Source organism: Drosophila ficusphila, unplaced genomic scaffold (assembly GCF_018152265.1).
Source record: "Drosophila ficusphila isolate 14025-0441.05 unplaced genomic scaffold, ASM1815226v1 contig_791, whole genome shotgun sequence".
Taxonomy (NCBI): domain Eukaryota; kingdom Metazoa; phylum Arthropoda; class Insecta; order Diptera; family Drosophilidae; genus Drosophila; species Drosophila ficusphila.
Window position 1 is genome coordinate 21,168,291 of NW_025064737.1, and position 26,691 is coordinate 21,194,981.

At 41.9% G+C, this 26,691-nt stretch overlaps 3 protein-coding genes across 3 annotated transcripts; 1 reads left to right on the plus strand and 2 right to left on the minus strand.

The window, feature by feature from the left end:
* The first annotated feature begins 2,243 nt into the window (after positions 1-2,243).
* Positions 2,244-3,606, plus strand: LOC108095666 (fructose-bisphosphate aldolase). The gene is made up of 3 exons (XM_017196831.2): positions 2,244-3,117; positions 3,169-3,368; positions 3,434-3,606. Exons 1-3 carry the CDS (start codon positions 2,319-2,321, stop codon positions 3,527-3,529), a joined length of 1,095 nt encoding a protein of 364 aa, XP_017052320.1. The 5' UTR covers positions 2,244-2,318; the 3' UTR covers positions 3,530-3,606.
* A 10,136-nt stretch (positions 3,607-13,742) lies between these two features.
* On the minus strand, positions 13,743-14,193 carry LOC108095692. Its single transcript, XM_017196863.2, has 2 exons — positions 14,101-14,193; positions 13,743-14,044 (listed from the first exon to the last, which is right to left on the minus strand). The coding sequence occupies exon 2, from the start codon at positions 14,015-14,017 to the stop codon at positions 13,829-13,831; it is 189 nt and encodes a 62-aa protein (XP_017052352.1). The 5' UTR covers positions 14,018-14,044; positions 14,101-14,193; the 3' UTR covers positions 13,743-13,828.
* Positions 14,194-14,322: 129 nt separating this feature from the next.
* LOC108095731 lies at positions 14,323-14,840 on the minus strand. Its single transcript, XM_017196906.1, has 2 exons — positions 14,822-14,840; positions 14,323-14,533 (listed from the first exon to the last, which is right to left on the minus strand). The coding sequence occupies exon 2, from the start codon at positions 14,526-14,528 to the stop codon at positions 14,343-14,345; it is 186 nt and encodes a 61-aa protein (XP_017052395.1). The 5' UTR covers positions 14,529-14,533; positions 14,822-14,840; the 3' UTR covers positions 14,323-14,342.
* Between the last annotated feature and the right edge of the window lie 11,851 nt (positions 14,841-26,691).

Here is a 26,691-nt window from a genome sequence, read left to right on the forward strand (position 1 = left end):
GCCAAAGCAAACACCCCGGGCTGTGCGCCTAATTATGCAACAATATGGCCAAGAGATGACTCTCTCCTTTATCCTTTTTAGGCAAATTAAGCACAAAGCCTGGCCAAAACAAGAAACACAAGAAATTATGAACAACAAGCAAACGCAACACGATAGCGAAATTATGAACGTGATTAATTCATAGATGGTGGCGCTTGTGGCCATTGTTTTTTGGTTTTGGCCAACACTGCAGTTTACCCCTTCCTGCAAGGGGATATGGCCGCACGATCCACGACAATAGCCCGCCGTGGCCTGCAGTTGACATCCACGAACGACGTGGCCAAAAAGCTAAATATGATTATGTGCGCTCGATTTAATCTCAGTCGATTTAGCACTGGCCAACTCGCTTTTTTACCGCATTTTTCTATTTTTTGTGTATTTGCTGAAAGTGTGTACAACATACGCGAGCCGGGCACATTAAAAATGAAGAGATTTTCCTTGAAAATGATGCCTGCGTATGGTTTTGGTCACAACGACTTTGTGCTCAAAATTGAAAATCCAAAATCGTAAAAAAATTGCACCGAGAGCGTGAGTAAGTCCCCCCGCCCACTTATTTTTATTCGCCCCCACGCACACACACAAAATCGAGGGGAAAAAATAAAGAAGAAAAACAACCAACTCAAGTAGTTGGCGGATTAGAGTCGTCAGTACAGTGGCTTTAGTCTGATAAAGAGACGGAAAAACCGAAGAAAAAATTGGCTACTTAATTTGGTAATAACAATAATTACGCCTGACTGACTAAACGCTGACCGGCGTCCAATTTAATATTGAAAAGACGGCAGCCAAGTGGCTGTCCATTGGATTCCCTAACCAATTCTGTGGGTATTACCGGCTGGTAATGATTATTGCTTAGGAAAGGAAGAGCCAAAGACAGTAAAAAGCCAATCACCGAAACTTTATAATTGGTTAAAGCTGTTGAACAGGCCGCAAGTAGTTTTAGGAAAGAGAAGTTAGTTATTGAATGGATAATGTAATTAATTGTATTTTACCGGGGGCGTAAAGCTAATGAACTGATTGCTTTTCCCACCCATAGAGTATCTTTAGTTCGTAACCACGCTCAGTTTTCGTCGTAGTTTTCAATTAAAACGTTTGTAGATAATCAATTAATAATTTTCAAGTAACTGGTGGCTACTGGCCGGCTGACTCAGTCGCTCCACGCTCAATTAGGTGCAAAGACATCTCGGCTGGCTGCGCTCGACTCGACTCGAAGCTGAGGATTTTCGCAGTTGATCATATTTATTGGCTTTGCGATTAGACTCGGCGGACTCGATCCGGCGTCTTGCCTCTGGCCTAATTGGGGGATCTAAACTTGAATATTGATGACGGTGTCGGATCGGACAAAACAGCAAAAAAATAACACACACACAATCCAAAATTTGATGCAATTGTGGCCGCTGGCCGTGTTGTTTGATATTTATCGTACTTAATTTTTCGATGTGTTTTGCTGTCTTGGCTATTTTTGGAGAATTTCACGTACGAGACTCATAATTCGTGCGATAATTTACACAAAATTAGGCAACTGTCTAGCCAGCGAACCTTTTAAAGCTTTTGGAGCACTCCGGTGCGTTTCCCACGCCAATTAGAATTAGTAATCGAGTCGAGCCGCGTTCAATTGAATTTCGAGGGAGTCTTCGAGGTCTGCTGTCAGATAATTGCAAGAGAAAATTGGAAAATTCAATTTACTGGGGAGCGTAAATAGTCCGAAAATTTAACATCACCTTTTATTCCACTTTGTATCGCCTCTTTTATGACACAGCGCGGCTTCCTCGCATAATTTGTGTTAACAAAACTTTAGCCATAAAATGTCCAAAGTGAAACTCATAAAACGCAAAATTGTCGGTGCGGTCAGATATAATTAATGTGGGGCAAGTTTATTCTTCTTTGCGGTTAATCTCCCCCCAAATCTCAGGCTGCAGAAGTTTGACTCCCACACTCTGCGAAGGCAATTAAAAGTCTAATTAGATTGTCATTAGACAGACCCAAGTGCTAAATGGTCAGGTGTTATTCAAGTATCGCAATAAATCAAACTGTTCAATCTTGATTTGTAAATATCTGAATAATTGCTCAATAAAAGGACCGAATGTCAATTTGATTAAATAATCAGCTGAGGATAAATGGTTTAATTTTATTTGAATTATTTTTTGAGAATAGTAAAACTATACTAAACTAAATAAAATCATATACAAGGCATCTCCGCTTTGTCACTCACATATTTTAATATATTAAAATCGTCGTTTGGTAGCTTTTGTTAGACTAATCAAAATTCAAAATTCTCCAGGATGACGACCCATTTTTACTACCCAAATAAGGAGCTGCAGGAGGAGCTGACCTGCATCTCCAAGGCTCTGGTGGCTCCTGGTAAAGGCGTCCTGGCTGCCGACGAGTCCAGTGCGGTGATGGGAAAGCGGTTTCAGCTGATCGGAGTGGAGAACACGGAGGAGAACCGCCGGATATATCGCCAAATGTTGTTCACCACCGACCCCAAGATAGCGGAGAATATATCCGGGGTGATATTATACCACGAAACACTGCATCAGCGCACGGATGACGGGTTGCCCTTTGTGGAGGCTCTTAGAAAGAAGGGAATCCTGACTGGAATCAAGGTGGACAAGCACTTTTCACCGCTCTTTGGCTCCGAGGACGAGTTCACCACCCAGGGACTGGATGACCTGGCCAATCGATGTGCTCAGTACAAAAAAGAAGGCTGTAGCTTCGCCAAGTGGCGGTGCATTCTTAAGATCACAAAGAACACTCCATCACCACAGGCCATTTTGGAAAATGCCAATGTGATGGCTCGATATGCGGCCATTTGCCAATCGCAGCGTTTAGTGCCAATTATCAGCCCCGAGGTTTTGCCCACCGGAGATCATGACCTCGATCGCTGCCAGAAGGTCTACGAAACTCTCTTGGCTGGAGTCTACAAAGCTCTCAGCGATCACCATGTTTTTCTTGAGGGAACCCTTTTACAACCGAGTATGGTGTTGCCTGGTCTTCAAAGTAACAAGAACCATCCAGCAGCTGATATTGGATTGGCCACTGTTCTCTCAATCAGGAGAACTGTTCCTCCGGCGGTTATGGGTGGGATTTTTTAGAAGATTTTTTCCTTTAAATAATAACCCTTTTCCCCAGGAGTCCTTTTTTGTAGCGGAGCACAATCGGAGGAAGAGGCCACGGTCCACTTAAATGCCATAAACAATGTGCCCTTGTGCAAGCCCTGGGCCATGACTTTCGCTTTCGATCGGGCTCTTCAAACCTCAATTCTGCGAACTTGGGGTGGCAAAAAGGAGCAGATTAGCCATGCTCAAAACGAGCTAATCAAGCGCTGCAGGGTCAGTATAATTTACTACTAAATGTGTTCCTTAACCTGATCTTATCCCCCTTCAATACCTTTAAGGCTAATGGTCTTGCCAGCATTGGAAAATATATACTTGGCTCCGTGGAAAGCTCAGCGGCTACCGAAAGACTCATCCAAGAAGCCGTCGAATTCTAAAAACACCATCCTCATTTTGTTTGGGTATTTAAATCTATAAAAAAAAATTATATTACAAACAAAAATGTATAACATAATATTCCTCTTTTGGTCATTGAAACCACCGTGTAAAGCGGTGTTCCTTTGTGGTTCAATAATCTATTAATTTTTTAATTGCACTCCGTTTTTCCCGAGGCAACATGGTGGAGTGTTTTTCCTTTCGTGGGCGAGGTGAAGTGCTCCCTAGGTGACTTATGGTCGACACTTGACCGCAGGCCGCGTGTTTGACGCCAGCCAGTCAGTCGGTACAAGTCGGAATATTGTTAACAAGCCTGCAAAGAGCAACATGGCTCTTGGAGCGGAGTGTCGGCTTAATCCGCGGAGATTACCAGACGACCGCGCGACACGCAGCTGCGTTCACAACTCCAGCTTGGCTGCAGCTTAATTAACGCAGCGCATGCCAAAAACCAAAACGACGGTCGTGTGCAACAGCAACAGCAAAAGCAACAGCAGCAGCAAGAGCAGCAACACCAACAGCAGCAACATCAACAGCAGCAACATCGACAGGAGCGGCAGCAACAGCAACCCCAGGTTGAGTGTTTCGACTTAATCAGGCGGTTCAGAGCCGCTCAAGTCGGTGTCATGTTGTTGGCAAATTAGTCAGGCTGCCACCAGGAATCGTTGCAGGAGGGGAAACTGCTGCACACAAATCGCAATAATTAAAATTAAAGCAGTCACTAAGTTATAGCCTTGCCTTTCGCTGCAACGTCAGCTCCTCCCAGTTGTCACGCACAGAATTTTTAAACAGCCAACCAGCTACATGTTCTAGTTGTAAGTTAAGTGTAAGGACTTTTAGTTACTTGGGAAAGTTTAAAGACTAGTATGCACATGGGAAATATTTTCATATAATGGTTTATTAATTTTATTAGTAGATCTATTCTATTTGGCAAGTAAAAATGAGCAATCATTTAATTTGTTGTGTTCTGAATTTAATTCTAGGGTACTTTATCTGGCAGTTTTTAAAGTTCTATCTGTTCGCCTGCAGCTTCGAACGTTGTTTTGTGGCTTACGCAATCGCCGTGTTTTCCGGGACCGCGAGATTAAGTCCCCGCGATGCGTCCACTCCCCCCTTTTGCCCGGACTCGAATTTAATTCTCAGTGCCAATCAGACCAACCCGTACGACATGTCATGTTAATTGGGCCCCCGAACACACACACTTGCAAATGTATTCGCCCGTGGCGCCTGTGCATGTGTGTAAATTGCCATTATGCTCATGTTTGCTTAATATGTGGCACACAACACCCACCGAGTTCCGCTCGATTCCAGGCTTTATAGCTATATGGCCATAGCCATTGCGATTCGACGGCAGCACGCGACGCGTCAAGCCAATTAAAGCCAAATTATGGCAGCGCTTTTTTAATCACATGCATCGCTCTTCGCCGCTCAGCGGCTCACAATCAGTTGCTCAGTTGCCCGCCTATTCAATCACTCATTCATTCACTCACTTACTCAATCAGCGGTTTCAATTTGCCGCTGAAGATTTATGGGAGTGCCGGGCGTTAATGTGGCAGTGGAAAAACGGCCACTAGGAAAATAATGAACTGTTTTCATAAAAGGATACATTTAATCATCATATTTGGTAGCCAAAGCATTTCAAGAAAACAAATACTTCTTTTAATTGCAAATTAGGGATTGAGTGGTGTTAAAACTTAAGCTTAAGCCATTTATGTAATTATTTGCTGTGAATATAAAATGTCAAGCACAGTGAAGCATCAACGAAACATACTTTTAGCAAGAGACTTAAAAAGAGCTTGTTTGACAGCGAGAACACGTTGTAAGACCCCAAAAAAACTTAAGATGTTGAAAAGTTTAGAATTTAAGTATTCTTTTTTTTACTATAAAAGTTTTACTGTACATTTGATCGCGACTGTTAAATGTTGCTCATTGCCGGCGGCACGCGTTTGTTAGAGACTTCCACAGTCGCCAAAGATCAAAGCCAAACAGCCGACAAGCATCGAACCCGATTTGAGTTGGTCTTTAACGAGATTTCCACTTGCCAACCGCCGGCTGTTGTTGGCCATAAACGAGTATGCGCGAAGTGGGAGTGGGCCCACCAGGCCAACCTGGTGGCGGCATAATTAGAAAAATTGTAGCCAAGCCAAGCAAAGCCAAGCCGAGCTGAGCCAAGCCGACGGGTCTGTGGCGCCAAAGTTTAATTCACAACTCCGGACGGAGCCGGGCACAAATCACTCAGCTGTCAAACGCTTGTTTTGATTAATTTGGTGTTAATAACGCAGACCGCACAACACAAATCCTGTCCCGTTCCGTTCCGTTCAGCAATTAATGTGGCCTGGTCTTTCGCTGGCTAGCTGGCTGGCTGGCCAAAACCAAAACCAAATCCAAACTTGGTCATGGAGCGTGAAAAACGAACGCTTTGCCCCGAGAGCCTCGGCGGAGGATGCGACTTGTGTTAATTGAAAGTTTCGGCCCAACCATATAAAGTGAGGAAGCCAAAAGACTCTCGTACGACTTCGATTGCGATTTGGTTGCCTGCTGATAGCCAAAATGTTGCCAACTCACCGCCAACTCACCATAAATGGCCGCACACGCGTCCGCTTGGCAGATGGCAGGACGAATGAATATGCTGGAGTGCAAAGAACCAGCGGTGTTGGCCGGCTAAAAAGCCAAAGATCCGCCAAAAGCGGGACAGTTTCGCTTTTGGTTTCGCTTTCCATGTGCGCCACATCATCAGGCCAAAAGTAAGAGGTGTTTAAAATGCTAATTTGGGCAATGCCACCAACTGAATCACGTACAGCTGTCTCCATTTCTTACATGACTTAATGACGCTTGATTTGGCCTGGCCTAAAGTTCAGGCTCCCTTATAAAATGGGTAAAGCACAGCTGGTTAGACCTCAATTTCTGAAATGAATAGGCCTGCAGGGAAACACATTTCCTGGGAAGGTAAAAGGTTGAAAATGAACAACTTTTTGACAACTTTTAGAAATCTGCGTTCTACCAGGTTCACTTTAAAGATTTAATTCAAGAATATTGTTCTCAACTCTTTTACACTTATTTCTTTTTGTGTGATGGTAACAACTTTCCTCTTACTTAAAGTATCCTTTTCCTTTCGTTAACTCAAACATCTGACCAGTAACTTTCACTGCCATCATTATAATCGAGCATGGGATCAGCTTTAAAGAGACCCACTGGCAGCGGAGTATGCAAATAATTCCTGGGCGGGTCGGTCTGCTCCTCGGCCTTCCACCGTTCCCTCGGCGCTGGAGGCTGTCGCCCATCAACGCGCTTGTTTAGCTGTCACCATATGCAGCTTCCTGGCCAGGACAGGCCGAAACGCTACTGACGTCGCTCGCCCCCGGGCACTGAATCGAAATTTGCTATGCCAAAATGTCAAAATGTCAATTCGAAAACGTTTAGCTAAAAAAAAGTCACTAAAGAGAGAAACGCAGCGGCGCTGCCAAATGTTGGCTAAGTAAACTTTTTGGCTATTGAATGAACGGTCACTTGGCCAGTTTATATATACATGTGTATATATTTATATGTGTACATACAGACGGAGGCGTGTCGCTGGCAGTCGCTCAAGAGTTGGTCAGGTGTAGGCTCGTTTGTCTGTCACTCGTTACATTTGCTTACCTTTCCTTTATGCAAATGCGGGTGACTCCGGCTCGCATTGCATAAAGTTAAAGCTAGGCTATAGTTGGTTGAGCTTTTTATTGGCGAAAAGTCTTATTTCTCGGGGTTCTGTCAATGCCCCACAAGATGCCTCACAACTTGTGTCGTCTGCCTGACAATCGTACGACATTTGTGACAAATACTGCCGACACAAAACTCTTTCAATTCTGTTTTTCGGCTGACAGACAGGCTCTCAGACATGCATAGGCAAAGCAAGTTGACAGGCCAAGAGGCCAAAATAAAAATAATACTTAAAAAACGTAGTCTTTTTGTTGCAAATTTTATGCAATCTTTCAGCGGAGTATTGTGTGTACGGCAATCGAAGGAAACAAAAATAAATTATACACCCAAGCTATTTCGACAAATTCAATGGGAAAAATCAGCAATTTAAATAATGCTAACTGGCATTTTGAAATGCAGCCTATACAGAAAACCATCTTGGACAGTTGTTGCATCATTTAGTTGGCCATTCGAATGCCGAAAAATACATTTGGGTGTGACCACACACTAAACTGCTCAGTAAAAAGATTCAAAGCAATAATTGAATTCTGCGAGTATAAACAACATTTACCTGAATATATCAACAATTTTGCTAACTATTTTCTGGCAATCAATTTTAGCAAACAAATTCCTGGTGCTAAAATTTCTCTTACCTTATTGATTCTGTACTGATTCTATCTGTAGTAAACTATTCGATTTGTTCGAGTTCGTTCGAATCACTTAATAAACCCCAGATACCCTCCGGCAAATTCATAAAAATTATCAAAATTAAAACATAAATAAAATAAAAGGGAACACGTACGAAAACTCGGCACAAAGACACATACCTGAATAAATATATATATATGGGCAAAGCAAATGAATTCAATTTCGAATGAAAAATGGCGGCAGTGATGAAGATGGCGACGGCGACGGCATCGCAATGTGCGTGACTGCGTGAAAAGTGGGTGGAAATTCAAGGAAATGGGGGGGACGCGGAAAAAGAAAAGCGCGGAGGAAGGAATAAACTTTATTAACATTTTTCGCATGCTGCACGTGCAGCATTTGTGGCAGGGGCGCCGCGCCGCGCGGCGTATTTCGCGCTCTTTAATGAAGTTTCATAAATTGTAAAAATCGAACGTTAATCAAATAAGGAGCGGAGAGCCTTGTACAAAAGGTGGCGCCTTAAATGGCCGACAAACTGCAAACGTGGCCAAAAGAATCTGTCAATAAATCAATTAGTGTAATATAAATCAAGTGACAAACGGAAAACACAAAACCAAAGTCCGCCACTAGAGAGCACTGTGGTGATGTTTCCATCTTCTGTAAAATGATAGTTGCGGTCTTAATTAATTGCAACAAATTTTACGTCTGGCATGTCAGCTGAGAAAAAAAAACAGAAATAGAAACTATAGCATTAATAGTGGCCCAGAGCCACAATTAGCAAAATGACAAAACCAACACGATGCTCTGGCTCATAACTCATGACGTTTTGTGGTTGCTATCCGACGTTATGGTTTTTCGATTGTCAGTTGATGGCTTCAATTACAATAATCCCATTGCCCACTTCCTCCGCCCCCGCTTGCCATTTGATGAAACAATAAATACGCATCCTTGGAAACTTCCGGCGTACCAGTGGGCGTATGCGCAATGCCCAATCATCTTTACGCAAAAATTTCAAAGAAAATAATGAAAGCCTACCTTAGGCAATTAGTGTAAGTCTTAGATTAAAATTTTGATTTTCGCGATGGGATTATTAATGAAAATCTCAAAATTTAAAGAGTTGGTATTCTTTAACTTTTTCAGAAGCAACTTGATAACTTTTTGGGCTTAGCTTTGCTGTTCAAATGGTTTCAAGACTTCAACTGCAGACCAAACCAAGCTCCATGTCCCGTGGCAAACAATTTTGACATTTGACTAATGCGGGACATTAGTTCTGCCAAAAATGTCTTAATTTAGCGTTAACGGTGCTCCGAACATTTCCTCAAAGGTGGAAAGAAGAGGTGGGTGGAACCTGCATGCCGAATTTATTTTGGCGGCAACTTCGCGCTCGAAGTTTGCAGGAGCTTTATCTGCTAAAAATTTGTCACAGCAAATAAAAAGTTTTGCTTTTCGCCTTGGCCCTTGTTCCTTTAGTTTTTCCCTATTTGTTTTTTAATCCACCAAGCAAGAAATAAAGATAAAAAACTTAAGCTAAAATAAGTTTCTATAAAAGTGTGCAAAAAGAAAAAAACGAGGAAAAGGAAGAATACCAAAAAAACCAGCAATGAAGAATTTTGAAGTGCAGCTAAGTGCAGCAATAATAAAATAACAGAAAAGCAATTAAAAGCCAGCTGCTGGTGATTTGCCGGATTAGAGCCAACTTGACCAAGGGCAGAGGCGACATTGTCTCGCTGAATGCCGCGATAACCTTGAGAAAGGATTTTGGGGCAGGGACAGAAGCATGACCAAATGGCACAGCTCAGAGTTGGACAATTATAGTATTATTTAATTGCTCGGACAATGTAGGAAACGGAATGGACTTGGTCGCAGCTTCAGGGGATTTTCGGTGATAAAAATATTATGTCAAAGTTGAGTAAGATAATAACTTAGGTGTATGCCAACGAAATTCTTCAAGTGGATTGGAATTACATTTTACGCACTTTTGGCGGGAGTGACAACCAAACTAATTATGCAGTGTTTTGAAAAGCTACTTCACCAGCAATTTGAGGTATGCCAATCCAAAATCGGACTCTATTTAAAAAAGTTATGTGCTATTAAGTGCCGACTTTTTTCAAAAAGTCTTCTTTTAAGATATTTATTATTTCTATATTTTTTTCTTTACTGAAACTTTTAAATTTTTAAAAATAGGGATTTATTAAGACTCTCCCTGATGAACTTTAAATTAAAGTGGACACATTTTCCTTCAGCGATGGGGCTGCTGTCGTTGGCCAAGTTGTTGACAGCCAACTCGATATTTTCCACCAACTATGTTCAGGTGCCGGAAAGTGCAGCGCTTCAATATTCATCTGTCGACTATTTGCGTCGCGTAGATGGCGAAATTTTGCCGCTCTGCTTATTGGTCTCGCTGTTCTTGTTGGCTAACAAAACTTTGGCCCACAAAACCGCACACTCATACGTGTGCACAAACACACACGAAATTGCACGCCCACAAACACAGAGCCAACTGCATAGACATCGCTTTTGCATTCATGGGGCATATGTTCCAACTCCCGATTTAGTTTTCGTTTTACGGTTTGAAGTTGCACATTAAAAGCATTTCTGGCAGATAAATGGAGCATGAGCGAGCGGGACAAATTCAGATAGACAGACAGAGATAGCAGCAATGGAGTCTGCATTGGAATAACTACCGACCCCCAAAAAGTCCGTGTCCCCTTGTCACTGATAAAGTTTTTGTTTTTGCCCTGCTGGTGGAATTATATTATAATTTCAACTGTGAGTACTACTCATGCAAATAACTCAAATTAAAGTTTTTATGCCTATGGGGCACGCCCACACACACACACAAGGACAAGCCGGAAACCGCCATCTTGTTTTTAGTTTTTGGATAAAAGTTGCGAGCACGCACAAGACGAGCAGACAAACATGGCCAAAAGGCTTAAAGAAATTCTTGGTTATAACTGGGTGAAGCACTATGCGACAAAATTTATATCCAGTTTGAAAAATATACATAAAATATTTTATTGACAGTATCTCCTTTTCAATCAAATTTAATAGCAAACAGTTATGGCAAATACACAATTTTATTGGTAGAATAGTTTTCTAATCTACAGTAAAATTTGTTTTTGGTTTTACACATGTAATTTTGCACATTAATTAGACCGAGTAAACAGCGATTTTTGATAAGCAAACAAATTAAGTAAGTATTAGCAAACAACACAGATGATTTACACTGCAAGGCGATTTGGGCCATTTAACGGATTATTAAATTTGATAGCTGCCAATACCTGTTCATGCCACCAACTCATTAGCATGGTGTTGCAGTAATTACAGAGCTCTGCGGCGCATCCCATTATCACCTCGTACGACGAACAATTACGCCAGTAAGTGTGCATTTAAACTATTGCGAAAGTGGGCTCCGTTCTTGCGGCGCCTTTGGCGAGCCTCGTCAGCACTTCTTTTCGGACGGCAGCATCAATAACGAGAAAGTTTTAGCCAGCAACCAAGGAGCACCGACCACAACAGCAGCACACCCAGCTCAAAAATTATGGCCACACTTTCGTTTTTACCAAAGAACTGCGGCAGAAGGGTGGACAATGCCCCAGTGAGATAAGAAAAGTGTGTAAGGAAAGTGCACTGAGAAAAATTATACCGACTGCGGGTGTAAAATTTAAATAACAATAAACTTAATACTATTTTTCTGAAAGCATAACAAATGAACTCATTGTTTTATGATCAAATGCTGAAATTAAATTAGTGCAACCTAAGTAATGAAATATTTTTTTGTAAGTGATCGCAGCTTAGCAGTGCTGCTGATAGACCAAAAGAAAGGATTAAAATTGCTTTTCCCAATTCTATACAAATGTATACGTTTCTTTAAAAGCACTTCTTATGGAAAAGTACAAAAATTTAAGAAATTTATTTTACAAAAACACAGAGAACTACATTTTGATCGGGCAAAAAATGGACATAATGGCAGCACTGGGCTGCTGCATTGTTGAAATGCAGCCAAGCCGCAACTATGTGGCCGCCCATAAAGTTGAGCCGTCACCAGAGGCAGGTCCCCTCGCCGGGCTGCGAAAGTTTTTTAGGGCCAGCTTGTGTTTATAAGATGGCCAAGTAGCAGCGGACCGAACGGCTATCAGTTGGCGAGAACTTTACTGCTTACGTTCATCATATTTGCGCGAGAGTTTCGCTGAGGCAACTTTGCAGGCAGCCCAGAGACCAGATAGCAGAATCTATATGGTATATGGCTATGTAGCTATAAGGCGTTGGTGGGAGTGTGCGGCTGCCGAAACAAACTGCAGCGAGTGGCGAGCTGTCAGCTGCAAGGCTCCGGGCGGCAGGCACTTGAGACTTCTTTTGAAAATTGTCCAACAAGAAGGCCCGGACGGCCGTTCAGGCCAACCTGCACCTCAAACTCCGGGCCATCGCCCCAAAGGACGTTGCAACAACTGACTGATAAATGTCGCTGCCGAGGCAGCAAATACGACTGAGGACATTTCCTTATTTCCTGCCGTTGTCCGCCGTCCGGCTGCCCGACTTTTGCTACAGGAAACTTTTAGACCAAAAGGAAACCCAGAGCAGCGGAAGGCATTCTGGGGAGGGTCCTTTTTTATGCAAGTCATAGAAATTTACAAGCCCCAGTGACAAGGACGTTTAGTTTATGGACGCGCAGCGGCTGCAGTGCTGACAGCCTGGCCATGTCCTTTTCTTGGGATTAACAGTTGCAACAGTCTTCTTCGATATCCGAATTTTAATACTTGATAATCAGCACAAAAAAAAATTTCATGTTAATTTTATTAAATTTATACAACTACTACCCAACTACTTAGTAAACTGAAAATAAATATCCTTTTTTTTTCTTTTAGATCATCCCCTTAGCGGCATCACTGGCATCGAGCGTGGGACATTTTGCTGTTGGAAACTTTGTTACATTGGCATATGCAATTGGGTTTGCTGCACATCCTGTCGACAGCTTGGACTTGCCAAAGTTTTTGCCACTGTTAAATGTTTTCTACGTTTTTATGTCTTCGCCAACGTTTTTCGGGGCGGTTTCAGGCCGAGTTGGGCAGGCAAAGTTTTTAATGAATTTTATAGCAGGCGGTGTTATGTTGGGCGATTGTGTGACGACGACGATTCAATCCGAAGCCGGGTCTTACGAAACAGGGTTCCCCGATAAGGAGGGGAAGGCCAAAGGTGCTGGCGGGCAGGCCAATCAAGCTAATCGCGGACGGGCTGAGATAGACAGACACACATACAATACTTACAATATATACAATACATATACATATAGTACGACGATCCGACAGACAAACCGCTTTGACTTTGATGTGCTGTCGCTATCGTTGAGCTGTTGTGGTTCTTATTGTTGTTGCTGTTGTTACTTTTGCTGGTGTCGGCATGGGCATTAAATGCAGCACATTAAAGCCGCAGGAGCCATCGCCGCTGACAGGCCGACAAGCGTTGAGTCAATTACATGGTAATAAACTAATGGGCAACGTGCCCGCCTGGCGACGACGTCATTCACCATCATCATCAGCATCAGAGCTCATCAGTTTTGGTCCTCACTCAGGCCCGTTTAACTTCAACACTTGTTGAACTTCCCATGACCACCGCATAAAGCCAAACGTAATTGGCCCAAAGTGATGTTGATTCGAAAATGGCATTTGCTTAAAGGTTGCAAACACCGCGAATTGCTTTGAATTAAAAGCTTAGGAAGGAGTAATTGTCCCAATATTATTGCAAAAATTAAAATTTTTAATAGCTGGATTTCAATTTTTAGTACTCAAATTACTAAACAAAATTTGATCGTTAAAAAACGGAACTTGCAGCTTTACAAATTTTTTCGCACACCTTTCTTCACTTATTATTCTCATTGAAAAATATAAACATAGCTAAACGTCAGATCGATAAATTTAATAAGAGTAAATTTATACATTGCACATTGACCTTAACATTTCAATTAGGTCTTAAACTCGATGAGATCCTTACGCGTGGACGCACTTGTTAATATTGAGGCTGTAGGTTGATCCGGGGGGACAGGATCCGTGGATAGGACGCTGCTGGACGCACCGACTGCTCTCAGCATTAAATCCCGAAGGACATACGCTGCCCGCCAGGGTTCCCGCCATCAAGGACAAAACCAAAAGCAGAAGCCAGGTGCATTTCAGAAGCATGATTAAAGATTGTATCCTTTTTGTTTTCTATACTCAAAAGAAGCACCTTAGTGCAAAATTAAATACAGGCAGCCTCAACTCACCTCAGACAAACTCAAAATGCAACTATTGCAAGAGATGCAACTGAAACGGATCTTTTATACCGCAGCTAATCAATAATTCATCCGACCTTGGTCTACTTCCACTGATTTGAACTAGTAAAAGGCGAATTGATAAGAACAACTTGAAAACACCTCGCTGATAACAAGCTAGGCAAAACAGTTTGTTTTGAAATTGTTTTAAATGAATTAAATCACATTATTTGATTAGTTTTTTCTATATTTATTTAGTTTTTGTAGACACACTTGTTAATTTTGGCACTGTATTGGGATCCATGAGGGCATTCTCCACGAATAGTGCGCTGTGCAGTGCACTTGCCACCTTCCGAGTTGAATGGAGCTGGGCACCTATTGGCCGAAACAGCCACGGCGAAGATGGCCAAGATGAAGAAGGCGAGCCAGGAGAAGTTCATGTCGACTGCAAGTTAAATAAGAGATATCTATGAAAAATACTGACAAACCGCAATGTAAATAAATGGAAACAGATAATTGAACTGTGATTAATTTTTAATATAATCGAATATATAGACAATATGTAGGTATTATTGAATGGTTAATGCTAGTTGCTTGATTTCACAGACTTATTTTTGTTTAACATTTTAGTAAAATATTTAACTAGCTAAATAAGGCTCTTTTAAAAATTCTTGTTGATCACTTAAATGAATCCGACTAGTATAGCCTTTTTGTAGCTACTAGAACCACTTACTTTCTTGCCTTCACTTTGCAGATGAGCAACTAAATATTTCGGCAGCCGTCTGCTGGTTTTATAGCTGCCGACGAATACATTTTGGAGCCTCTATCTCTTCGGTTGCGAACCTTTGACACAATTAGTGGCGTTTAAAGCGGCGCCGATAAGGAGCGGCCAGATGGAAGGCGCAGCGAAGGCTTGACACATGTGGTCCGCTGGATGCCTATCTTCATCAACAAAAGGAAGCGGGCAACAATTCACGGGAGATCCGTGCAACAAAGGGCATTTGCGTGGGGTCGACCGAGCGCCGAAGTAGGCGTGAAAAAGCTGCGATGCCGATGACGATGTCGTTGGCAACGTCGAATGGAAACAGAAAAATTCCGAATGAAGCACAACTGACATGAAATTGTCGAGGGAACAGGTGAAGCAGGAGCCGGTGGCACTTTCGGCATTGTCCAGGTCCAACAATGGACGCGAGGATTGGGATCGGGGCCGCCTGTCAGCTGCAGGAGCACAATGGGCAGCACGGCAGCTCTCCAGCGCTTTTGTGCGTTCAACATACGTCATTCATATACAATTACGGTTGCAATTTTCGATAGTTGCAAATGTGGGTGCAAAAAGTGCAGTGAACGAAAGCGTTGAGAGCATTCGCTTTCTTTATGGATGCGACACTGGATGCCAGAACTGCTCGCTGAACACTTTTGAAAGGTATTTGGTAAATTTAAATTGAAAATATTGCTTCTGAAATATTTTTATGGCGATAACTGTAGGATTTAAATATCATTTGTTTACAAACACAAGCACTAGCTCATAAAGATTGTAAATCCCAAACAATGTTATCAACAGATTTTTATATAAATAAAAAAAACAATGTGGTTTAAAGATCTAACACCAAAGCTCAAGTCAAACAATTCAAACTATTAAATATATTTAAACTTTTAATCAGTGTGATTTGTTTTGTATGCTAATTCTCTAGTATTTAACTCGAGGCAGCAGCCTTTGCTCAAAGCCAAGCTCAGATTATCAGCAGAAACAATTAAATATAGAACTGGGTTTTTCCTGGTTTTTGATTTCGTTCGGGGCGTAAATCAAATGCTAACGAGCCATAAACTTTCATCGTCAGACAAGAGGCAAGAGCTCGGAACTTGTGTGTAAATAGTTTGCATGTGATGGACGACAAACTGTTTTCGAAGGTGGCCACTTCAGGCGAAAAGAATCGAACGTGGAGCGTATATAGTGCGTCATAATTCACTCAGCACTCGACTCTGTTCGATATATATGGTTGCGTGTCGAAGGCGACTTCTTCACTTGGCCAAGTTGTCGGGCTTTTGGGGTTTTAGGGTTTTTGGGCTTAAGGTGGCTTGCTGTCGACTGTCGACTGTCGGTTTTGTCCAGTTGGTCATGCCTTTGGCTTTGAATTATTGATGGGCGTATTAAGAAGATTAATGTGATGAGCTATGGGCCAAGGAGAGTTTTGTCGTTGCCTGTTGTCGTTGGTCATGTTAATGTCTTCATTGTCGGCTGGCAGCTTTACCTTTACCGTTAGCCAACCCCCTGATTGTGTATTGATGTGTGCGTTTTTCTGTGGCTTGGGTGTGAGTGAGTTGGTGTGTGTGGGCGAATCACTTCGATTGAGCAGCACAGCAAAAGAGCAATAACGTTCATCACTCTAACTTCCCGGGATATTTCCTCCTTTGGGGCCCGAGGTCGATTGGTCATTTTGTTATACCTCTCAATTCGGAGAGCTGCTTTTTTGGTTGCATTGCGCGTCTATAAGCCATTTTTCTTCCTACCTCACATAAGTTTTAAGCTGCGTGTAATTTATTTTTATAGCCATGTTGCCGACGTAAAGATTGCAAATATGTAGTTGACCAAGCCTCGGGTTTCGCTAGAGCGTTAAAGGAATCACTATATAAGGGTGTCAAGATTTCTCCAATTTAGGGTACACAATATGTACTAAAATGTTGGATTTAAAGCTGTGAAGGTTTTAAGTCAGAATTGGTTTTTATACCCCTACAAAGTTTCGAAACCTAGCTGATTTTAAGCTGCGTTTCTGATAACTTCAATCGAAAGTAGGTAAATTTGGTATTTAGCTCTTAACCACTGCTTATGCCGGTCGGCTTTTTCCGCTCAGTGGGTCCAGCGTTAACCTCAAACATTGACTTTGGTAAAATTGTGGCACGCCAAGCACATTTTGAAGCTCATCAGTAATACAGTTACACAACGCTGAGGGGACGAGGCAATAAGTCGAGGACTCCGCTGGGGCAGAGTCAAAGCCAAAACCGAAACCAATGTTGATTTTATTGCTTGCCGCAATGTTTTTAACTTTTGCAGGAGCCACGCCACCGCCGCCACCACTGTTGCCACTAGTTGTACACAATGAGAAAACGTAAAAAAAACGAATAAAAATGTTCTTGATTATTGAGAACAAAACAACTTTATTTGCTTTCCATTTAAATCAAATTTATTTTTACAACAGCTTGTAAATAAAACTTTTCATTGTGTCAGCTTTCAATTAAATGTTACTCAGTTTCAAAATGTAATTGCCATTACATCATGCTTTTTATGCTTAAATTAATTTAATTTATTTAAATGAAGTATTTCCATTGTAACTTTCAGATTTTTTTCTCTGCGTGCCTTAAGAAGTTCCCCTGGGTGTAGGCAACTGTCGCGTTGCATGTTGCTGCTATTACTGCAGCACAGCTCTGCACAGCATTTAACCACTCGGGCAACAAGGCGGCCAGGCCAAAACAGCCAACAGGCAGCAGCCAAGCTGCCAGACAGCCGGGCCAAAAGCTGAGCCATGCGATGGCAAAACGTGCTGAGTTTTCGTAATTAGTGCACAAGAGTGCAGCCCGATGGCCACGTGCAGGGGTTTCCGGGTGGTGAGAGAGGGGGAGACGAGGGGGGAAATCGGGGTGCACGGGGAATTGGAGGACCCAAAACACTCTCCAGTCGCCGGAGCACGTTTATGTGGGGCTTCCTTTTCGGCCTTTTAGAGTGTGACATGGCAATGGCAATGCCTGCGTCATCTATCGCCTTCCTTCTTGTGCGAGGAGTTTTTCCTCTGCAGTTGGCTTAAGTAAGTTGTTAGTGGCTGGTGGCTGGTCGCATTGCCTCCGCGTTTGACACTCAAGTTGTCGCCTTTAAGCCACTGCCTGTGGATATGTAATAAGGGATATTAAAGGAAGAATATGAAACAGAACTAAAATTAAGGCAGGTTATTTAAGTAATTATTTAGTAACGTCATTTAATTCTGTTTGGCTTAGTTTCAGAGTTTGTATGAAATAATTTCCTTTCCTTATAAGGAAAATATTTCCATTTCAAGATGACCACAAGACAAACAAACCGCCTATAGCTTATCGTATATGTTTTCCTCTTTGGCAATCAATAGATACAAATAAAATCAGTGTTATAGTTTTGAAACTTTTCAGGATCGCCCTTTATGTCTGCCAGTTCGTTTTTTGTGGCCCCACGCTAACGACATTGGCAGGCAGCAAACAGTTTTCAGCTGCCATGGCCTTAATTTTACTGATTATGGCAGCAACCAGGCAAACTTTTGGCCATTAAAAAAGATTCGTTTTAATGAGTTTGGCAGACAAGGCAACAAGGTTCCCGGCCACAGCCTCCCATCGCCCCATTTGCACCCTCTCGATTGCCGCTGTTCCCCTTATCGGGGGAAAACTGTCGCTGTTTATCTTTTGCCGGCTGGCAGTCAAAATGCAGCCAAGGTCTGCCCTGAACTGGACCCCCGATGCATGTGCATATATATATGTTAATATATATATGAACACTTAAAATAAAAATACTATGATTTAAAAAAAAAAATAATAGATTATGGTATTGGGTTTTTATCAAAGATTTTCAAGAGTTTCAAAAACTATTAATTCTTTGTATTGATCTTATAGTTTACTTTATTCCCTGTTTTATGTGTGGGTTAAATTTCTTCTCAGAGTGCATCAGAAATCTGCATTTTAGTGCAATTAACATTTGGGATGGACGCATCGTGGTGGGATGGGGCATGTGGCAGAAGCAGCGGTATTGTCCGTTCCATAAATCAGCATAAATTGAGTGCGCAAATAAAGTAATTGTCCTTTTCGCCGTTTAAGGCTGCTTAATTTCTGGGCCAACACCCGCAGACAAGTAAGACTTTTACCTGACCGTATTCGAGGAGTAATTTAAGTGACCGAAGTGGAGGGCGCTATAAAATCACTTGTTCTGCTAATTGAAAGCCCGGCAAAATTAAAGAGTCGCCTCCTTGCGGGGGAAAGGCACAAAAAAAACTTTCTCGTTCACTGGACTTTTTCTGCCTGATTGACAGCTGTCATGGCGATAACCGCACTGGGACTTGTTTCTGGACTCCTTTTTTTCACTCGGCTGGGTTTTTTCCTGCATAAAATGCAGATGCAACTGGCGCACTCCTCATTTTCTCACTGGCGCAAAACTCTAGCGTCGGCGGAGCTTGTGTAATTTCAATATTTCACAATAAATCGCAACGCCGCCAACGCAACTCGACGGACTTTCTCCATCTCCAGTTGGCCTCGCATTCGCATAACGGTTTGACAATTTGCAATGCGCCTGCGCCGCCTGTCACTCCAATTCAGCATCTCAGGATTGGGATCGGGATCGGAGTCTCAGGATCGTCCCATGAAAAATGCATAAGTGACGAAAAAGTAAGAAACCAACAATGGAACTCAAAACGCCGCGTTCGGTCAGAAAAAGATACTGCTGACCGATTTGACCGTATATGGACTTGTTTACTCCTTATGTTTATTAGTCCAAGTCCACTGCAGTGCAGTTCGTTTTCAGTTCGAACGCCTACTGACCGAGTGACTGCCTTTTTCAGCACCTCCTTCTCCACATCGAACCCACCCATCGTCGGTCGATGGGAAAGAAACCACAATGGAGCAGGTTATTGGTCATCGTCTGGGGTTTTTTCAAGTGAAATTAAGTCATTTTTCAATGCATTGTAAAGGAGAGCGTGTGGCAAGTAAGTGGGAGGGTTGTAAAAAGTAAAGAGGTGAAGGCAAAAATGTAGAAATAAATATGGTTGGTGATTGGTTATTTTTAAATTTGTTGGATTTATTTAAAGGATTTATTTCACATTGGGGTTTAGTTTATAGAAATATGACTTCAACTTTAGACTTAGTTATTTCATCTTATTCCAACGACAGACCCATTAATACATTACCAGATTCCCTGTAAGCCACGTTTAATTGACGTGAAATCTATCATCAATTATGCCTGCATTCGCTTTCAATGATTTCTCAGAATCTACACCTTGACCGCTGGGCTGACATTTCAAAGGGAAACCAACTAGCCACTTGCCCCACCACATTGCGAACCCAATTTAACCCCACCGATGTCCTCGTTTTATAGGGCCACTTTGGCCCATTTTGTGGTTGCCTTGTCCAGTTAACTGAGAGTAGGGATGAGGTTTCCAGAGGGGACAAAGCCGCTACCCGCAAATATTTGTAAGATGGAAATTTTGTCCTGCCGTTCACTTAGTGAATGGGTGGTGCCACTTGGCTACTGGGTGCTTATCGGGGCAATTCAGGACCAGGATAATGACATAATCGGAAAGTATTGCGATTTAAGTGAGTGCGCTGTTCACCTTGCGGTCATTTAATTGACACAGATTTATGTGCAGCATATAATCTATAATTACCAACAATAATGTGAAATCGCTAATTTCCACGTCGGGGCAATTAATTGAAATGGAAAAGGCCGCTGGGCTTTGGATGGAGAAAATGGGAAAAATCTAAGGGAACGGGAAGCCCCGATGATGTCTGTTTCAGGCATTTGCTTTGGCTTTGCCTTTGGCTTTGACTTCGTTTTCGACTTCGTTTGCTTCCCCGCTCCCCGAGTTAATTAATGCGTGCAATTTAATAAAAGCATAAACGATATATTTAACCGCCATCTCCGACAGTCTCACACAACCGACCAGGCAATAAAATTAATCAAATAATTACGCAGGGCCTCCGGGCCAGAACGCCCAGGAACATTTGACTTATCAGCGTTCATAAACGAGACATTAAAACTGGTCAAGAAAATCAGCCCAGGCAACCAGACCACTGGATATACGAGTATTTTCTTCTTCGTGTTGTTTTCACTTGAGCGCAGCGAGGCATTTATCATTTTTAATCGAATGCGGAAACAATGGAGCGCGTCTAAGTGGAGCATTTGATGTGGGCGATGGTGGGCGCCTGTTTTCTGGCCAGAAAGCCAGTCGAAGGCGAAGCGAAAAGGCCAACGAACAGCGCCAACAGAAGCAGCCGTAAGTGCTCAAAACAAATCTATAATAATTTCTTCTAATTGTTGCTCTTTCACTGCCGGAGCTTAATGCCAGATTGATCGAGTTGTTGGCGCTCTAATAAGCTTATTGCAAGAAGTAAAGATATCCAGACAGATGAATGTGGAAAGAAAATGTTGTGAGTTATTTATTACAAAGGAAAATAGTAGGAAATTGAGCAGAAGTAATTTCAAAACCAAGGTTCATGAGCTAAGTTGTTTTAACGTATATCATAAGCAATCCCAAACATTTTAAGTAAAAATAGAAAACCTGAGCTATTAAAATTGTACCACCAAAATTAGATCAAAATAATAACTTTGTTTCAGACCATTTCCTATTCGACTTCAAGTGCAATGTGGTACACACAAAACCCGCCAAGATTTCCTCAATTTGTCCAACTTATTGTAGGCTCCCCTTTTTGCCCCCACAGGCTCCAAATGGAAGGCGAAACCTAATGTAGCAGAAAATTACTTTATATGCACATGGCAGAGCTGCCGATAGATGGCGCTATAAGTTCATTGGGAACCGAGCCTCGCCTATCAGCAGCAATAATCGAGCCGAACGGCAAATTTAATTTGCTTTAAATTGTTGTTAAATGCGAGCAATTGAAATTTATGCCAAGAAAACACAGCACAACGCCAGGCAGATCAAAATAAAGCAAAACAAAACCAAACCAAACAAACCCCGTGATAATCTGCAGCGACAAAAGCCTTGACACAGCCTCCCGGCCACCAACATCATCGTCATCATCATCAATTTAGCCAGAAATCGGTGACGCCGCCGGTTGCACACTGGTTGAAATTTACAAAAGTTAAGTTGGAGTGATTTAATTAACTGAACTTTATAAAAGTATGTTTGTTGAAAAGAATAGAAAGAAGTAATAAAAACTTTCCACGAATCCAGTAAATTTGTGATTTAAAGTTCAAGACCATTAAGAGCATGCATTTAAGAGTTGGAGCTATCTTTTATTTATTCTTTCTATAACTTGGTAGTTAGACCACAGTATTGGGACTGGCAGTTTCGTTTTGGTTTTGCCATCGTCGATTTGGCGCCGTCTGGGGCGCATGCGCGAATGTCCTTGTGCGCTATTTTCATTTTTGTTGTTGTTGCTGTTGGTTGGTTTTTGCGCTCTTTTCGACTCGAACATAATAATTTTATAGTGAAAAGTGAGGTAAAACAAATGCGACAAAGCAAATGGCGCAAATTGCCGACTGTCTGCCGAGAGCTGTCGGACTGTCTGTCCGCGTGTCTAACTTAATACGGCATGAAATGTCAATTGGGCTGGCAACCTGCGGGCCCAAATAGCCTTAAAGCAGCACTCTAATCAAATTCAAAACAAATTTGTGCGAACAGAACTCTTTAGCGAGCCGGAGAGTATGTAACATGCGAAAATTGGCAACAAGGCTGCGCCATTTGGAACTGGTTTAAAGTTATTGTCCATCTTTTGATTTTCTTGGGCTGTCGCCGCGATGTTGCTGCTGTTTAACTGTGTTGTTGTTGTTATTGTTGTTCTGTTGTTACTGTGTGTTTGGTGTTGCTGTCGCACATCGACAATGTCGTTGGTTTGGCTGTCTCTGGTTGGTGGCACTTGCCTGTTGTTACTGCCGTCGCCGCTCGCCGCTGTCTTTCGCTGGCTGACTCTTATTGGCTTTTTGGCTCGGTGATTAGTAGGTCAGAGTTTTTCATTTCCAATTGGATATGTTGCACAAGCGGCACAGGCACAATATCTGGCCAACACGAAACAAGTGTACTAGTGTGTGCCGATGCTTTTGGCCATATTAGGAAGGGTACAGCGTACATCACGGCAACCCGACCGGCGAACAAACGAACAAACCAACCATCGACAACATCGGACATAGCAACTATGACTAGACTGCGCGGACAAGGCAATAAGAACCGCACTCCAAAATCAGCAGCTTTGATTCATTCGATCCACTCGGCGGTGGGAAAGTGTCGTGCCCGACGAACTCATCAGTTTTATGCAATGGAAATGTTCCCCGACAACACAAAAAGACTTGTCAGCAAACATTTGTATTGATGGAGAAGTCCGGAATGTAGTAAAGGATGCTAACAAGGTTCAGTTTTAAAGCAAAGTAACTTATATATTGGGAACTAATTGGAATCCAAAGAAAACTTTTAAGTTCTTCATGACATAATCTTTAGAGTTTTGAGAACGACGACGCAATACAGCCCCCCAACATATCAATAATATTATTACAATCAAGTACCTTATACGCATCGTATAAAAAACCTGTCTTAATTGCCTTTGGCAACACTTTTCGATCGGTCAGCAGACCAACAAAACTTATTTCTTCCCCCACAAAATCAGTAAAAATATTTTATTTATCTTTCAAGTGGGCCAACGCCTGAGACTCACCTCGCCAATGGCAATGCCAACGAGAAAGCATGAAAACAAATATAAATGTTTATATTTATTTACGTTGTGCTTTTGTGGGGGTGGCGCCAAGCCAAAGACCCGAACTTAGACCGAGACTCAAACTTAAGCCCAAAACGATGGTGGCCTCCAAAAGCTCAAAAATTCGCACGAGTATTTAACACCAAAAGCAAAATGGCACCAACAACAATGACATTAACAGGCAGAAAAAAAAAACAAAATAACAATAAAAGCAGATAATAATAACAGTCGACTGGCAATCAATTTGAAATTGAAACGGGCTTTTATTGCGGTAGGTGGGTTTGTTTTTTCCTATGCCCGATGTTATGACCGTGCGTAGGCTTAGAGTCCCCAAGACATACTCTTAAATTGCGGCTGTGCAGCCAGGCCTTTTTGGCCATCGCCAATTGAGGCTTATTATTTGCAATTAGAGCCGGTATCCCAAGGCGATTCTGCTAAAAATAACCTCTAGCATAATTTAGAGAGTTTATAAATAATTGATTTGATTGAGTTTTAATATGCGTAACAACAAGTGCATGCGAACATCAAAGACTGCAAATTTCATCAACGCAAGTGTTAAATAGAATAATTCTAATTTGATGCTCAGCATTTTAAAGCGTATCGCCGGCATTCTTTAAGAAACGAAGGTGCCTAAAATATTGATTCATTTTTTCACATGCAGATTTATTGATTTAAGAAGAGACCTAACGAAGAAGGCAACATTCCTTTTATGGTCAAAATCCATTAAAATAAGCATTCCGCTTTTTATTTTCATAAAATCGAAGTTGAGCAGAGTCACTCCCACGTAAGAACATAAATCAAAAAAATAATTGTTTAAAATATTTAGAGCAAAATTGTTAACTTTTAATTTGTATGCTGTAGAAGTAATTTAAAGTTTTCTAAATCCCCATGCAGTGTTAGATTTCAACATAAGTATATTTACGAACTGCAATCCCACACGATTTGTATAAAAAATATAGATGATGACATATGTCCTCAATGTTGGACCTCTAAATATATCAAAATTTATAGTCTGTGCCCAGACTGCCCCAATAATAAAAAAAAAATGGAGGGAAATAAAGAAAATAATCAACTCACCTGCCACCCTCAAGCACACTTACCTCTTTATTTCAGCCCACTTATTTATAAAAACAGACACGCACCCATATATATCACTCGGATATGGGTGCAGATGTGTGTGCACTCGTGTATATAATGTCGAGCAAAACCAATCGCTGATGTGAAACGTCTCGAATGCGTTGGCGTTTTGTCAACTTTCATGGGTGGGGGGTTTTTACAAGGGGGGGGGGGGGCAAAGACATGGGAACCTGAAACAGAGTCTGCTGCAGAAATCACTTTGATGAGCATCAGCATTGACATGTTGTTGAAATTATTACCCGACTGTCAGTTGGCATCCACATTTACTCACTCGGCGGCGCATTTCGAGTGGCCTTTTATAATTGGCACTCGGACAGGAGTTGGCAATTGTGGGTGGTTTGTGTGCTGCCAAGATGCGACACCCAAATCCTCTCCTCAAAATCAATATTTATACGTCCCTCGCTCACGCCATCTGATCTCCCCTGGCCGATTGGCCGGCCAACACTGATGAGTTAATGCCGCCGACAGTCAGCCATTAGACGGACCAGTGGACAATCCAATCCCGCAAAGCCCCCTTTGCACCCATTTACACTGCATGTCGCCCTGTCATTTCGAATGTCTGATGATGTTACACTGGACACAAATAAAAGTACTTTAATTCTCCTATGATGGTTTCGAACACCTTAAGGCCAACGATATTTTTGTTTTATCTTACTGATGTAGTCAACATTTTATCTATTTTAATTTATTTATTTTATTAATTTTAAAATAATAATATTCTCTCATACTCTTCTACAACTCTTTTAAGTACTTCTTATCCTTTCAAATTCATGAGACTTACTTTTTTGTCAAACTCATTTATGTTTTAGCCATTGAGTAATACATTTAAGTAAAGAATATATTTACTTCGTAAACCTGATATTATTTTTCTCTGTGTAACATGTTACTGTCCAGGGAGATTTGCATTGGTTATTAGCTCAGCTGCGCATCGGGACCTTCAATCTGCGTGTGTGTTCTTGTGTGTGTGGCTGTGCGTGTCTGCGGTTTCGATTTTGTTGACAATTTGTAGCGTAATTAATTGAACCAAAATTAATAAAAACAACAACAAATCGACGGGGGAGACAGACGATGACGACAGCCGAGCTTTTGTTGTTCGATGTTGTTGTTGTTGGTGTTGCTCCGGTCGGTGGTTATTGTTATGTTTGTTGTGTTTGCTGCCCGGGGGAGATTACAATTGGCAGCGACGAGTGATACATAATGTTAAATGACTTAAATGCTCGAATGACGGGGGCCAAGCGAAAATACAAAATCACGTTCCTCGGAGCAGCAGCACCGCCATCAATCGCTCACGATTAGCCGCGATCTCTTGGTGGCTGCCATTTGGCGGTGGTTCGGTGATTCGGTGGTTCGGTGGGTTCATGTTGCTGTGACTTTTCTGCAGTTTCACTTTTCGCCTCCTTGTGATTTGTTAAGCTTTGTCAATGCCCGGACATATCCATTATTCTTCACACACGATTAGTTTTCGATGCTTTAGTTGCGAGCGCTTTTCATGGCTAATAAGCGTTGATTGATATGAGCTGGCCAAACAATTTAGCTGAAAGTGATCCATGTTTATGTCATTGGGTATTTAAATCAAAGTTGGGTTTGCATATCACCAATCTTTACTACTTACCCATGCAAATTTAACTAGGAAACTAATAAGTTATAGTGTTTATAAGATATTCGACTTGTTTTTATAATCTGTGAACAACCTTCGTAAATGGTAAAAGAATGCAATTTCATGTTTACACATTGCCTTTAATTCATATGCCTGGCATTTATTTGTTTTTAATTGCCCATTGTCAACCCTCTGATCTTCACTATTCCATTCATAAACCTACAAACTGATTCATACGCTGCCCACCCACATACCCTCACTTATGCAAATTACATATATCAAAATGCTTACAAAAATTAATTAATAAGACAGCCAGAATGAGATGGCCAGAAAACGAAACCGAGCTGAGAAACAACAACTTAATCGCTTGGCATTTCCGCTCGTCCAATTCCACTCAAAATAGCCAGCTTCCACTTCCCAAAAGCCAAAAAGACGAAAAAAAACAG

Bases quoted from the DNA above. Each gene is read 5' to 3' on its own strand.
- LOC108095666 (XM_017196831.2), top strand. From the start codon at position 2,319: ATGACGACCCATTTTTACTACCCAAATAAGGAGCTGCAGGAGGAGCTG. The intron at 3,118-3,168 runs GTGGGATTTTTT...CCTTTTCCCCAG, and splicing joins TGTTCCTCCGGCGGTTATGG to GAGTCCTTTTTTGTAGCGGA. The intron at 3,369-3,433 runs GTCAGTATAATT...AATACCTTTAAG, and splicing joins AGCTAATCAAGCGCTGCAGG to GCTAATGGTCTTGCCAGCAT.
- LOC108095692 (XM_017196863.2), bottom strand. From the start codon at position 14,017: ATGCTTCTGAAATGCACCTGGCTTCTGCTTTTGGTTTTGTCCTTGATG.
- LOC108095731 (XM_017196906.1), bottom strand. From the start codon at position 14,528: ATGAACTTCTCCTGGCTCGCCTTCTTCATCTTGGCCATCTTCGCCGTG.